This window comes from Bos indicus, chromosome 16 (assembly GCF_029378745.1).
Source record: "Bos indicus isolate NIAB-ARS_2022 breed Sahiwal x Tharparkar chromosome 16, NIAB-ARS_B.indTharparkar_mat_pri_1.0, whole genome shotgun sequence".
NCBI lineage: Eukaryota > Metazoa > Chordata > Mammalia > Artiodactyla > Bovidae > Bos > Bos indicus.
Genome location: NC_091775.1, coordinates 34,542,849 through 34,557,820, shown reverse-complemented (window position 1 = coordinate 34,557,820; position 14,972 = coordinate 34,542,849). Strand labels below are relative to the sequence as shown.

General features: G+C 50.3%; 1 protein-coding gene across 10 annotated transcripts in view; it reads left to right on the top strand.

The window, feature by feature from the left end:
- Window positions 1-14,972, top strand: part of SDCCAG8 (SHH signaling and ciliogenesis regulator SDCCAG8) — a 245,766-nt gene that overhangs the window by 228,153 nt on the left and 2,641 nt on the right. For 4 of the 10 annotated variants that reach the window (XM_070768858.1, XM_019976099.2, XM_019976093.2 and 1 more), the window contains 2 exons: window positions 6,955-7,081; window positions 9,205-9,302. The exons of 1 other annotated variant lie outside the window; for it this stretch is intronic. In XM_070768858.1, the coding sequence (XP_070624959.1) occupies window positions 6,955-7,081; window positions 9,205-9,302 (225 nt within the window). The remainder of the gene's footprint in view (window positions 1-6,954; window positions 7,082-9,204; window positions 9,303-14,972) is intronic. 5 more of the 10 variants (XM_019976096.2, XM_019976095.2, XM_019976094.2 and 2 more) reach the window with 5 other exon arrangements.

Genomic DNA, 14,972 nt, shown 5'->3' with positions numbered 1-14,972 from the left:
GCCTGGGTGCAGAGTAGCCTGGAAGTGTCCTTCCTTGTGGTCACCCTGCCCTGTGAGGCAAGGGAGGCTCCAGGACTTCGAGAGAAGGGAGAGCTTGACCTGGCTGGAGCTCCGCTGGGCACTGGGACAGTACTGTGCAGACAGTGGGCACATCCTGGGGGTCTCTGGGAGAGGAGGGGATTCCTGCCTGTTCTGGAGATGAGGTATAGGCAATGGGAATTGTTGTTTAGCTGATCAGTTGTGTGCTACTCTGTGTGGCCCTATGGACTGTAGCCTGCCAGGTTTCTCTGTCCATGGAATTTCCCAGGCAAGCATATTGGAGTGGGTTGCCATTTCCTTCTTCGGGGGATCTTCCCTACCCGGGGGTCAAACCCATGTCTCCTGAATTGCAGGTGGATTCCTTACCACTGAGGCACCTGGAAAGGCCAAGAGAAAGGAGCATCCAACCTAGGCATCGAGCTTGGAAAGCTGAAGGTTCCGCTCTCTTTCCTCCTGTGTGAAACCTCTGCGTGGTTGGCAAGCTGTTGGCTTCTCCTTGCAGGAGGGGCTTCTGGCTGAAAGGCTCCTCCTCAGGTCCCTGAGGGCAGCCCCCCTCTCTCCTTTAATTACTCCATGCCTGGTAGAGGGAATAGCTCAAAACAAGGGGCCTAAACAGAACATGAAATTGCAAACTCTCAGAAGGACAATTATGCTGAGACCTGAGCACTGAAAACAAGTCATTTCCAGCCCTTTGAGATCAAAGTCCTCTGAGGACTTTGAGGAGTCATAGTCCAGGCAGAGGGGGGCCCCCAGCTCTTGGGTGGAAGGAGCAGAAGGGTGCCTGGGGGCTGCTGACCTCAGAGGCTGGAGAGAGGGTGAGACTACCCAGAGGGTAGGCCAGGAGGCCTGTGTCCACCTGAGGGGGGCCCTGCACCCCTTCAGGTGACCCCGCCACAACCAGCTCCCCCACCCTTCAGAGCATCTCCCATTGAGCTGCCTCTTCTCTCGGCTCTTTACCTGGGGTGGAATAAGGAGGCCACCAAGCCGGTCTCTCAGGCTCAGGCTCACCTTGCCTGCTTCCTCTGCCTCCAGGAGGAGGGCTGCTTGCTTCCCCGGGTGCCTTCCTGCCTCCAAAAGCGCAGCTCCCTTTGTGTTGAAGACGTCTTTTCTCTCCTACAGCACATCCTGCCCACTGGCTCAGGTCTCTCCGTCCCCAGCTCGCACTCTTGCTACCTTATGCTCAGCCTAGCCCCTGTCTAGGATAATCACCACTCTCCCGTGCTTGTAACCGGCTTCTGCCACAGCCTCCTTCTCAAGGGAGGGGACACTTACCAGCTGCCCTGTCCCCGCTGTGAGCCTCACCCATCTCCCAGCCTTCATCCTCACTCCCGGCACCCGTCAGTGTCCTCTGGCTCCCTGCCCTCAGCCTTGACAGGCGGCTGTTCCCCAAGACCTGGGCCTGGCCGTGTTTCCTCTCTCTGCAGCAGAGGTTCTTGGCCAGTAAGTGGTAGGGGCCCAACCTGCTGTAACTGTTGACATCATGAGAACTGTATCCCGAGGGCTGGTTGGTTTGCTGAGTCAACTCACTGAATTAACCAACCACTAATGGTGGTTAAGAACACCTGTACTTGGCCAGACTTTGCCTCCACCCCCTACCGCTTATTCCCTGCATGACTTTGTGCAGGTTAAGTGAACCTGTCATTTTCAGTTTCCTCGTCTGTAAAATGGGATGATGATCCTTTAACAAACTTGAACACCAGGCTTTCCCAGCACGTTCATGGCCTCACCTCTGAGTGGGTTTGATTGGCACAGCTAAAGATCCATCCAGGCCCTTCCTCAGACCCCAAGCTGAATCGCTGCTGGGTGGGTGAGTGGGTGTCTGACGGGACCTCACCCTGGCCCTGCACCTCCTCCCATTCTCTTTTGGTAAATGGCAATGCCATTGTCTGAAGCACAGCATCAGTATTTGTTAGTTTAGGTCAGAGCGTTACTGGGTCCAGCATTCCCTCCCTCGAGCAGCCTGTGGTCAAGCCACACTGCCCACCCTTGTCTTTGCAGCACCACCTGCCATGTGGAAGGCCCTGCCCTGGCACCTGCCAGACCAACACTGTTCATCTTTGCACATCCCAACTTGCCAGCTGAGTGACCTTGGACTGGTCCTATTTCCTGTCCTATATCCAGGACTATATCCTGATATAGTCCTCTATCCTATTTCCTATCCAAGTGACCTTGGACTGCTGCTACTGCTGCTAAGTCGCTTCAGTCGTGTCCAACTCTGTGTGACCCCATGGACTGCAGCCCATCAGGTTTCTCCGTCCATGGGATTCTCCAGGCAAGAACACTGGAGTGGGTTGCCATTTCCTTCTCCAATGCATGAAAGTGGAAAGTGAAAGTGAAGTTGCTCAGTCGTGTCTGACTCTTAGCGACCCCATGGACTGCAGCCTACCAGGCTCCTCCATCCATGGGATTTTCCGGGCAACAGTACTGGAGTGGGGTGCCATTGCCTTCTCCCGACCTTGGACTAGTCCTATATAACTCAGTTTCCTCATCGTTCATGAAGTTGTCACGAGCACTAAGAAGTTAATAAATAATAAGCACTTAGCAGGCAGTAAGCACTCAGTGGACGACGGTGATGACGGTGATCTTTCTCCTCAGTAGGCACAAGCCTTCCTGGCTCTCCCCTCGCCTCTGTTGACCCTGTGCTTTCATGCCTTGGTGATCCTCTCAGTGCAGCACCTGTTTTGTCTCCAAAATTAGTAGGGGAACTCCTAAGGCAAGGAATATTTTGTAACTCTCGATGTGTCATGAGAACTGTTTACCAAGGGTTGCTTGGTTTGCTGAATTTAACTCACTGAATCAACCAACCTTTAATGGTGGTTACGAACACCTGCACTAGGCCTAGCCTTGCCTCCGTGGCCTGCCGTTTATTCACTGTGTGACTTCGTGCAAGTCATTGAACCTGTCCATTTCAGTTTTCTCATCTGTAAAGCAGGATAATAATCCTGGCCATAGCTCTTAGGACTGTAGTGAGTTTTAATGGAGGGGTGAGCTCAGAGGCTCAGCAAACGTTAGCTATTGTTTGTGGTGGTGGCTGCAGCTGGGATTGGATGAAGACGTGAACTTAGAAGGACAACAAAAATGAGAGCAGCAACCACGGAAAATAAAAGACAGTGTATGTGCCAGCAGGACACCCCCAAAGCTAACGGACAGTAATAAAGCATTCGTGAATAGTGTGGGCTGGGTTGTACAGCGTTTGGGGAAAGCGGTTACAAAAAAGAACTATTTAACTTTTTTAAAAAAATCTGTTTTCCCAATATCCAAAATAGGCCTTGAGAGGGCTACCACTGAAATACTAATATATTTCCTTAACAAAGTCCTTTTTATGTAAAATCTGGATTGTGGCTTTATTTTTTTTTTTTAACAAATGTGAGTTTGGGTTTTGTTGTTGTTTTTACTTTTTCTGAGCTTGTTTTATTGACTTTATTGCTGCAGTAAAGTGGCATGATGTTGGCTGACTCTAAAAAAAGAGGAAGCGTATTTTTTAAAGGGCCTCCTTAGAGGAGTTCGGGTTGAGTCACAGTGAGTCCATCCTTGGCTCTTCGGCTGTGAAGCTAGGGAGGCTTCAGCTTCTGAAGGGAAGGCAGGACTTTCCTTCGGGTCTCACTCCTTTTATCAGTTGTGCTTCCACAGGAAGGAAGGGCTTCCCTGGTGGCTCAGTCAGTCAAGAGTCTGCCTGCAATGCAGGAGACCCACGTTCAATCCCTGGGCTGGGAAGATCCCCTGGAGAAGGAAATAGCAACCCACTCCTGTATTCTTGACTGGAGAATTCCACAGACAGAGGAGCCTGGTGGGCTACAGTCGTTGGGGTCACAAAGAGTCAGACATGACTGAACGACTAACACTGTCACTTTCCTGCGGGAAAACCCTGGGCAGCTGGTTTCCTGCTGATGAAAGGCTCGCACCTGGGACTTGATTGATCTGGTCTGGGTGGGCCTGGGCTCCTGCGTGACTGCTGCAGGGATCCAAGGCCCACAGTTTGCAGAACACGGCCAGCTGAGCCTCATCTACGTTCTTCTGGGGCTCCTTTGGAGGAGGGTCTAGGCAGGAACCAATCCCATTTCTGGTGGTGAGTGGTGTGGCCAGCCCATGGCTGGCTGTTTATGCTGTGCAAACAGGCTTTGGCTCAGCCCAGAGCCCTGGATCAGGTAGCCACTCTTTTCAGGACCCCATAACTACACACCAAACCCATCTATTAGCCTGAATATTATCTCATTGATCAATTCACAGAGCAAGAACCTCATGGAGGGTGACCACTCCTGGAACCTTCTTGACTTTAAGCCTTGATGGTATCACCTATTTATCACATGTTTCTGTTTCATTTGTTCTAAGCAAACATGAAGCCAGTGGGCTGCTATCTCAGTAACTCTTAGTCTGTGGCTCTCTCTACACCCAAGACTTGATTGGAGGGGAAAGCCATCTCCACATGGTGGTTTACAGTGCTTCCCTGCAAGTGAGGAGGTTTTTTGCTTGTCTGATTGTTAGATAGTTTGCTTCTCAAGGGCAAGGCTGTTCTCAGCATCTCTGTATCTTCACTGGTGCCCACTCCAGTGCTGGAGAGCAGAGTCACTACTCAGATCAGCTGCTGGATGAGCCTGGGCATAGTGCCCCCCTTTCCCAGGCTCCCCACCCACTGAAGCCAGCTGGCCTGGCTTCTCTGCTTCCTGAATGTTCTTGCTTCTTCCAGCCTCTCCATGCTGAGGATGCTATAGAGGAAAACTTCGGTTTGGTCTGATGCCAATGGGGTAGTTTTGAGATTTTGTTCTCAGGAAAAATTGCTCCACGTAAGAGCATGGTTGGTGGCAGTAGGGGCAGACTGGGCTTCCCAAAGCTGCAATGCCATGGGAACTTATTTTTCTCTCCTCCCATATTAGAGGGACCGTAATGGGGGCAAGGGAGGTGGGCATTGTACTTCATGTAGTACAGATGCAAGAAAGTGCTCATACATGGATGGACAGGACCAGACTGTAGCCCAGGCTCTGGGCGAGGGAGACCCTGAATCTTGTCCTAAAGTTAAAGTGAAAGTGTTCGTCGCTCAGTCGTGTCTGACTCTTTGTGACCCCACAGACTGTAGCCTGCCAGGCTCCTCTGTCCATGGGATTCTCCAGGCAAGAATACTGGAGTGGGTTGTCATTCCCTTCTCCAAAGGATCTTCATGACCCAGGGATCAAACCTGGGTCTCCTCCATTGCAGGCAGATTCTTTACCATCTGAGCCATCAGGGGAACCTGGTCTTCAGTTCAGTTCAGTTCGGTTCAGTCGCTCAGTCGTGTCCAACTCTTTGCGACCCCATGAATCGCAGCACGCCAGGCCTCCCTGTCCATCACCAACTCCCAGAGTTCACCCAAACCCACGTCCATCGAGTCGGTGATGCCATCCAGCCATCTCATCCTCTGTTGTCCCCTTCTCCTCCTGCCCCCAACCCCTCCCAGCATCAGAGTCTTTTCCAATGAGTCAACTCTTTGCATGAGGTGGCCAAAGTACTGGAGTTTCAACTTTAGCATCATTCCTTGGCAGCTACAAACACAGGAAGGAGGATCTAAGCCTTGTCCTTGGTCCTTGCTCTCTCCAGAAGCAGCCGTGGGCAGGGGGTGGGGCATAGGCTTGTGGGCACAGCCAGAGCTGGCTCCTACCAGGAGAGCATGTGCAGTGCCTGCTAGATGCCTGCCCCAGTATCTTCAGTTCAGACCTCTCATCCTTGCAATGTGGAATTCGGAGGAGGGGTGGTAGAAAGCCAGGTGTGACTGAAAACCCGGAGCACGGAGTGGTTCTTAGGAGGGTGCAGGGGTGTGGACTGGGTTGCAGTAAGTGTGCCTGGTGGGGCAGCTTGAACAACCACTCAGAGCTTGAGAAGGGGGCGGGTCAGGCAGTAGGTGCCACCTGGGCAGTGGGGAGGGGTGCAGGAGGCAGAGGACTCTGAGGCCAGTGTGAATCAAGTACTAGACCGCTGTTAGGTTTCCCAGGGTACAGTTTTAGGTTCACCTGTCTCCAGATGCTGCATCACTTTTAGCAAACAAGTCTACCCATTGCTCCCCAAGTCCTAAATGTCTGTCCTCGCAGACATTCAGTTGTGCTCAAAGCCCCTCCCCCCCAAACGCAGCCGTCAGAGAGCTTGAACGGAGGGTGGGTTGAGCCCAGTGTCTCCAGAACAGTCTTCGAATTTCTTGACTCACTGTGGGATATGTAGCCTGGAGTTTTCTTGTGAAAACAGAACTGAATTTCACTGCTGGTGCTTTTGGTCGACGAGGACCATGAGGAAGGGCATATGATCTACCCAACTTCTTCACAGACCAGTTCTCGGTAGTTGTTCAAGGCTAAATTTAATCCAAGGCCTACATTTCCATGGGTGAGTGTGCTACTGGTTGTAGGAAGCTGTCTTTGGACAAATGTGGATAATAGTTTGAGTGAATTAGCAAGTCTGGAGGGGAGAGTCCATCAGCAGAATGACAAATATAGGATCTTTAAAGACATCTGGTCAGCGATGCCGGAGCTCGTGATTGACTGAGTGATTAATAATGGAAAACCCTTAGTTCAGTGTTTCCGCCTTCCCTCACCCACGTCCCCAGCCGCGGCCGGCCGTCTGCTCCAGCCTGCCAGAGACGTTTCCCGCCGAACAGTGGAGGCACTCAGGCCCCCTCATCTTTGAGCTCTGTGAGTTTAAGGTTTGAGTTTTTCTTGAGTTTTATCTGTGTGCTCCCTAAATAACAACTCACCGAAAAGACTCTCAGTTCCCTTTCACATTTGATAAAATTCCATTGCCCTGAAGGAGTGTGTCCAGGTGCCTCCAACCTCCAGCTTCTAGCTCACTTCAGGAGCTTCCCTCCCACACCCAGAGCAGGGGAATACAGGGAGCGAGAGGACGTCTTTGTCCCCCGGTTCTCAGAAACCGTCTCTAATTCTGCGGTGGCTTTTTCTCCAGGCTGAAGCAGCTGGACAAGCACAGCCACGCCACGGCCCAGCAGCTGGTGCAGCTCCTCAACAAGCAGAACCAGCTTCTGCTGGAGAGACAGAGCCTATCAGAAGAGGTGGGACATCTGAGATCCCAGGTACCGTGCGTGGCACCTCACCCACTGGAGAACACACTGCGGTGCACATGGTCTTTTCCTTATCCTTTTTAAAAATTTTATTTATTTTTAATGGGAGGATAATTGTTTTACAATATTGCTTTGGTTTCTGCCATAAATCGGCATGAATTAACCATAAGTATACATATGTATACTGGGGTTCCCTGGTGGCTCAGATGGTTAAAAAAAAATCTGTCTGCAATGCAAGAGACCTGGGTTCAATCCCTGGGTTGGGAAGCTCCCCTGGAGAAGAGAATGGCTACCCACTCCAGTATTCTTGCCTGGAGAACTCCATGGACAGAGGAGCCTGGCAGGCTACAGTCCGTGGGGTCGCAAAAGAGCTGGACACGATTGACCGACTAACACTAACTACACGTATGTCCCTTCCCTCTTGAACCTCCTCCCACCTCCCACCCTTTCCCACACCTCTAGTTGTTACAGAACCTTGGTTTGAGTTCCCCAAGTCAGCCAGCTAATTTCCACTGGCTGTCTCTTTTACATATGGTAGTGTATATGCTTCCATGCTACTCTCTCCATTCGTCCCTCCTGTGACAGAGCTGTGTCTTACTAGGCTGAAATTCCCAGGGGTCACATGGGTTAGCGAATAAGCTGGGAGGGAGACCCTGAAGACTGTTCTGGGCACAGTGAAGGGATGTGTGGGCCCTGGACCTGTCCTTTTTCGAGAGCTAAAGTTTGCACAGGAGAGCAGACCCACAGTGAAGCACCAAGCCACACAGGGCAGCACTGTGAGGGCACCCCCGCTGAGGGGTGCAGGAGGTGGGAGAGTGGGCCGGGCTGCAGTGGTCAGGAGCCTTTCTGGAGGAGGTTGGCTTTGAACTGCCACTGGAGGATGTGTGTAGTTTGAATTGGTGGAGGAAAGGCATGCTCCCAATTAGGGGAGTCCTTGTGAACAGAATTTAGGAGTCTTGTTTTAAAACAGCTGATTGGTAATTGAGCTAATGTCTGGAGTGTTTGCAGAGGGTGTGGGAGTGGTACATAGATAACACACATTAACTCCCTGTATCCTTGAACACGCTTGCAAGATTGATTATTGTCTCTGTCTTAAAGATAGGGAAACCGAGACTCAAACAAGAGCATACAGCTAGCAAGTAGGGACACTGAAAACGGAGCTGAAGTCTGACTCCGTGATCCAGACTTTCCCTGTTCAGGTTAGGTCTGTGGCCAGCGGCAGGGACAGTGGAGTTGGAGGATGGAATGAAACTGTCTTCTCCCACATTGCTTCTCTTCCTGTCTAAGAGGCTGGGCTTTTTACCACATTGAGTAGTCAGTTAGGATGAGGAGGTGGTCCACGGGCTGGCTGAGGCCTCAGCCTCTAATCAGGAGTGCGCCGGGGTGCCCCACGAGTGCCTGGGGGACACCATGAAGCAAGTGCTCGGAATGATTAATGGGAAAAATGCATCTGGAAGTGAACATGATGAGAAGTCGTCTCATTCTATTTCCAAAATGACCATGAGCCCAAATACACTTTCTGGGTATTACGTTACCCTTACCATACCCCCCTGGGCAGGGTATTGAGGAGCCTCTGTCCTCTGAATGATTTTTCCCACTCAGCCCACCAGAGCCCTCTGCAAAGTCCTCAGTGGTTCCACTGAGTGAGTGAGCACCTCTAGGAACCAGTGGCTGAGCTCAGGCCCTGGGCTGGAGACACACCTGCACTGCCTGCTCCCAAGAGGCTGTTCTACACGCCTTACAATCACACGGTCATCCAGGGACATGGTCCCAGGGCCTCTCCCCACACACACCAGACAGCATCTCTGGGAGCAGGGCCCAGGAATCTGCATCTTAACAAGCTGTTTGGATAATTCTGGAAGACACTAGGGATTGAGAGCCTCTGAAAGTGTTGGGAGGCAGAAAGAACAGAGAATGAGTCCAGAGTGCATCCATGTCACTAGGGCCTGAACAAGTTGAAGTCTCTTCTAAGCCTCAATGTCCACATCTGCATAGCGGGCAGCATACCAGCCTAACTCAAAGGGACACTGGAAAGCAAACGAGGGCAGCTGTGAGGTGCATGGCAGGCTCTCTGGCGTATTGCAGGTGAAGAAATGTCAGGGTTTTTCTTTTCCTCTCTCTTTCTCAAACTGGAGAAGGTCCCGGGAGAAGCACAGGTCGGGCAGAGATCCTGTGGGGCAGCAGCCATGGAACGATGTGCACTCCTGTTACCCAGCTCCTCCGACGTGCCCAGGTACCTCATCCTGCACTTGTGTGGCCCAACCACGACCAGAACTCAGCTTTCTGGGCAGGTCCTCAAGGTGGGGTCGGGGGAGTGCTGGGTGGCCCTGAAAGGTGGGAGGGGGCCCTGGGTGGTGCCAGCCAAAGGTTGGGGCCATCGGGCCTCCAGGCAGCTGGAGGAACTCAGGGCATGAGTGGAGCTACTGGCCTCTGAGAGCCGAGAAGGACTTCAGAATGTGGGCTGTGGAGAGTCTTGCACACAAGCTCCAAGCACGTGGCAGCCTCCCCTCCACTCTGGGCCAGAGCGTTCTCTGCTGGGCTTTGCCTTTTAACTCCCCATCTGCCTACCTTACAGTCCACTTAGAACTTAACATGGGTCATCGATGCTTAGAAACCTCATCCAGGGCTTTAAAAAACCCAATAATTGCCAAATGGATTGTGAAATTTTTGTAAAATGCATTTTAAAAAAAGAAAAAAAGATTAAATTCTTCAAAATTCTTCAGAAAAATCAGCAAAGCTTTTTTTCCCCCTTTGCCTGAAGCAACAGAAATGATTTGACATCCTATGCTATCTGATACTGGCCCCTCTGGCTCGTCTGTAAAGGGATCTTTCAGATTCAGATATTACATTTGGAGTTATTTTAATGTGGACATGGCAAAGGAAATTTGGTCAAGAAAATGCTGGCTTTCGGTAGCAAGTCCTAGTGTTCAAAGACGAGGCAGGAGCCCAGGCAGATTTCTACTCTCTAAATCAAAGGCCTACCCTTTGTACCCGAGTGTGGTATTTAGACCTATTTTTGCCCCAAAATGAACTTGAACTGTTGCGTTTAGCTTCTGATGAGGCCTCGAGGATGCTGTTTGTCCACAGCAGGTATTCAGAGGGTGCCTGCTGCCTCCTGAGGGTTCTGGAGTGACCAGACACACCAAGTCCACACCCACCTTTCTCCCAGAGAGAGTCCTCTGGTTTATCTCTGGTTTCAGGGTTGTTTAGCTAAAGGCTTCCATTTTCCCAGCCTGGATGAATTAAGCACGATAACTTAATTTTGCATGTCAGCCTCTAAAAATCTGTATCCATTGAATTCTCACAAGAGAATGGATATTTTCTGGCCTGGGCAGCTGCTCTAAAGCTGAGTCACATCCCTCCAATTTGCTCCTATGCCTCAGTCCTGTGCCGAAGCAGATGACAAGTTCGGGTTGGCCTGTGGCCTCCGACAGGAAACATCTAGCCTGTTCAGAAGGCTTTATTATTCTGAATTGTTTCTGCTGAACTTCTGAAACATGCACGACAACATGCCTGGCCGGTGGTCACAGTCCTAACTGCCGCTGTGACGTTTTTTGGCCGTGAGAGTTCCTGTATCCCCTGAAACACTGCCGGCCTGTGGTGGCCAGTCCAGCGAGAGCTAGGCCAGCCCTGTGGCTTACCCAGTGGACATGGTTCAGTCTGATGATCGCCGAGTTCAAGGCTGCTTTTCTGACTTGTTCTCAGTTTAGGACTGATGGAAAACAATGGCTTTATGAATCTCCTGCTTCTCTCTTGGAGAAAAACCTTCTGGAAAAATAGCTTTTAAAACATCATGAAATGCTATGTTAGTTCTTCGGGAGAAACGAGACGTGAAAACACTAACCCAGCTTTACACTGCAAACACGATTCTCCTCTGTGCTTTTCAGGGACCAGTAGAGGACCAGCTCTGTGGTAGTGCCTGTGGCTGGAGGGGGTTGCAGGGGTGTCTAGTATGTGGAACTTGGGTCCCAGAGGAGTTTTGGTAAGGGCTGACAGCTGGGAGCCGGGTCAGAGGTCTGTGACCCAGGGCCTGGGGCTCTAACATCTGGCCAGGAAGGGTGGCTCCAGCTGGTAAGGAAATTAGAGTCTTTTCTTGGGGAGAATGGCATCTGAGAGAGGGGAGAGTTTGGAAATTATCTGTCCACTTAGAGGATGTCATTTATACCAAGATTATTTTATTTGTATGTTTCTCTGGTGGTGGATATGGTTTCAGCCAAGATAGCTCTGTCCCAACAGACTGCTTGACTCCATCCTCAGTGTTCAGTCGGGGAGAGATGTCTTTGTAGTCCCAGTTTAGAAAACAGCATCTGAAGCTGACTGATGGGTGATTAATCAGTTGGCCCTATGACTTTTGAGCATTTTTGGCAGTGAATTCACTTTCTAATTTGATTTAAACTTGTGTATGGATCCAGCAGACATATGTGATTATATTCAAAATCATGGACATTATCTCGCTACACCAAAGGATTCATAAAGAGAGCTGAAAACAAGCACAAGAAACAAAGGCAACAGATGATGACAAAGGGAGGAAAGGCCCATTTGTGACCTGAAGGAAAGGGAGGGGAGAGCCTTCAGAAATGTGAGCTCCAGGGAGCGCGGCTTAGCTCCCTTGAGTGCCTGCAAACCAAGCTGTAGGGTCACCCAGCAGAGACTTGGAGGTGTCCACAGAGTCTGTGGTGGGCCTTCTTTGAGCCCGGGGGGGCTTCACCCAGTTAAGTCAGCACTTTCATGAAGCTAGCTACCTGCAGGACAGATGGTGCTTGATAGAACAGCAAATACACTGAATAAAATAAATTAAAAAGCCTCCTCCTGAACCAAGATTTTTTTGGAAAGAATTCTAAATAGATGAAAACAAACAATTTGATTTCAACCAAATTGTTGTTTTTTTGTTTTTATCCTGATTTTCACCCGAATTGTCAGTCTCAAAAATAAACACTGATACATTCCCAGAAAATATTTTTCAAATAAAAACTGACTCTGTTAAAGTTTGCCCTGATTCTTTCAAAACTGTGTACAAGACACTGTCAACCGAAGTGACTTGCATATTTTTTTAAATAAACTTGAACATATGCAGCTAAAATGTCATTAACTCCCTGCTGCCTGAGTGTTGTAAAAGAATGACGTAAGACCCCCTGGTGCCACATTTCTAACACAGGGGTCTTGTGACCCTCAGGGAAGCTTCCTCAAGCAATTCAAATAGCATAGTTTAACTTTTTCTTTTTTTCAACTGAAGGCCCTGTGTGTTAATTAATATTGAAAAGTGCATACAGCTTTATTGAAGCCAAACTTGCTCTTCTGCTAACAGTTCACTTTGTCCAAGAGTGAATAATTTCAGAATAAGACTTATGGAAGAAAAATACATTGAATTTAACATTGCTTCAGATACATTTGCTCCACTTATTGCTTCCCGAGTCAGACATTACATTTTGCAATATAAATTCACAATCAAGATTTTAAAGGGAGCTAAATATTTTAATCCAATTAGACAAGTGAACAAAACACTGAATATTACATGTAGTGTAGATAAGTGGTTCTTGCCTTTAAAAGACTGTAATTCCGTCACATTACAACCCCAAATGTCAATGTTGTCTTTATTTTTAACGCTTTCAAACATGAGGCAGCCAGAGGCTCCACTCTCTGCTGTTGGTGACACTGTCTGTCCTTTGGGAAATTCTTAAAAATCTATTTACCATGGAAACACGGTTCGTACAAAACACAGACCCCTGCCCATGTGCAGGGGAAGTTTCTCGTGACTCATGGGATTCAAGAAAGCTGGAAGATGACAAAGTCGGGATCCCGCGGACGGTGGCAGGATCCATCGCATGTGTTGGAGTGTGCTCTGGGGAAGAGATGGTGAGCAGATGCCAGCCATTGGCTAGTGGATCCTCCCACCTGACCACTCCTGTCCGTGCATGGGGTCCCCTGCCTTCCCCCCATGTCTCAAGTCCCAAGTCCACATCGAGGTGCTGTTTTCCAGGAAGCTAAGGAATCACTGTCTTTACTTTCTTTCTGTAAGAAAGTCTGTCCTGCCTCTACCGGTGCCATCTTCTGGCTTCTCTAGTTCTTTTCCTGTGTTGGAGCCCAGAGGCAGCAAACCCAGGCCCCAGAGTTCAGGGAAAATGGAGCTTGAACTCTGACTGCCACAGAGCTTTCATTGTCTGGGGCCCAGCCGGGCAGCCATGGGGAAGAATAAAATGAGGGTCTGCGGCGACCTTGCTGTGAACTCCTGCCCATTTGGCAGCTGCGCCAGCCGGAGGGGAAGGCGGTTCAGCCAGAGCTTTGGTGACTTGTGCAGGGCAGAGGCAGGCCCCTCTTGACCTGGAGTCTGCAACCGTGAGCCCTGTGTTGGCGGAGAACTGCCTTCCAACAGGTCAGTGGTCACGTCTGAGTCGCGTTTCCACAGAGTTCCACAGGACTGGGGAGGACAAGTTAATGACCATCCACAGGTCATGTGCCTTATATAGTTCAGGTTGCTTGATATATCTGACTGCTGCTTAAACCCACAAACACCAAACTTGGTGGCTCTTTCACTAAGTTGGTTGGAATAGCATTCAAGAGAGCCTGGAGTTTGAGGTCAAACTTCCTGGGTTCAAATCTCAGTTCTAGACCACTTCAGTTACGTTTTTAGCTTCCACATCAGTCCATCAGTCAATTTCTGGTTTAAAAAAAAAAAAAAAAAATCAGTAATAGGACCAGTTTCCTTTTAAAAGGGAGCTCTCTGCATTACCAGAGCCCAGAAGACAGCATCCACCAGGGTGGCACTGAGGTCACTGTAGGCTTGAAACGGCCAGAGAAATCATTTAACATCTTTCTGCACAGGTTGAAAAGTCAGGCCCAGAGAGGTGGAGTGAATACAGCTGGGAAATGAATGGGCAGGAAAACGAACTTCCAGAGACTGGTGTTCAATCCCCGGGCCTTGGGCTGCATGGAAGGGGGAGATGGGGGTCTTCTCTCCCAGGCAGCGGCCTAGAGCTCGGCCCTAGATGAGCAGCTACAGAGCTGTGGCCTGGCTCCCAAAGGGGGCAGCAGGAGGCAAGTACTGGAGGCTTCCCTGGAGCTCCGTCAACTGAGGCCGAGCTCTGAAATACCCCACATGGAGGCTGGGGGAGGGATTCTGTCCTCTTGAGTTAAAAATAGATGCTTTTCTGCCCAGAGTCCTGAGGAACAGGTTCTTTTTTTTTTTTTTAAATCCTGGTCAGAGACAGAAGATGTACACATGAGCAAAGGAGGGAGCCAGAAGGGGAGATATTCCACTTGGAGGGGCTGCTAAGAGGCCACGTGGAGACGCGTGGAGAAGAGACAGATGGAAACACGGGGCAGGCCGGGCTCTGAGCCTCCCCATGAGGCCTCGCTGGTGCCTCAGCGTCCCAGGGCCACAGGCTTGGGAGGAAAACAGAGAAGGCTGGGCTGGACCCCAGGTGTGGTTGCTTGGGGAACCGTTCAGATCACCCAGAGAGACTCATTTTTTAAACTCTGAATTAAGTTAAACTTCAGTAAAAAATTAGACGCACAAGTCAGGGTTTGTGGAGCGAAGGCTCTGTTAGTGTTTAAAAAGAAAACGAGTCAGTGATATGGGCTTGCAATTGTGGAGCATTTATGTCATCCGTGGACAACCCTTCAGAGCAGCAGCTGCCAGGGGGCTGTCAGCCCTCCGCCCTCTAGGGGGCAGCCACCAACGACTGCAGGTGTGGCCAGAGCGCCCACGGGCCACGGCGAGGGGCCCTGGCGACAAGCCTGAAGGCACAGTGATGGGAAGAGGGTGGCCGAGGGCCCCAGCCACAGCTCACACTGGCTGCATCCCACTGGAGCATACAGCCAGACCACGACCACTGTGGTGTGGACGATGAGCCCCCTTTCTGGAAATAGGCATGGCTGACATCCTAAGTGATGGCAGATGAGTAGA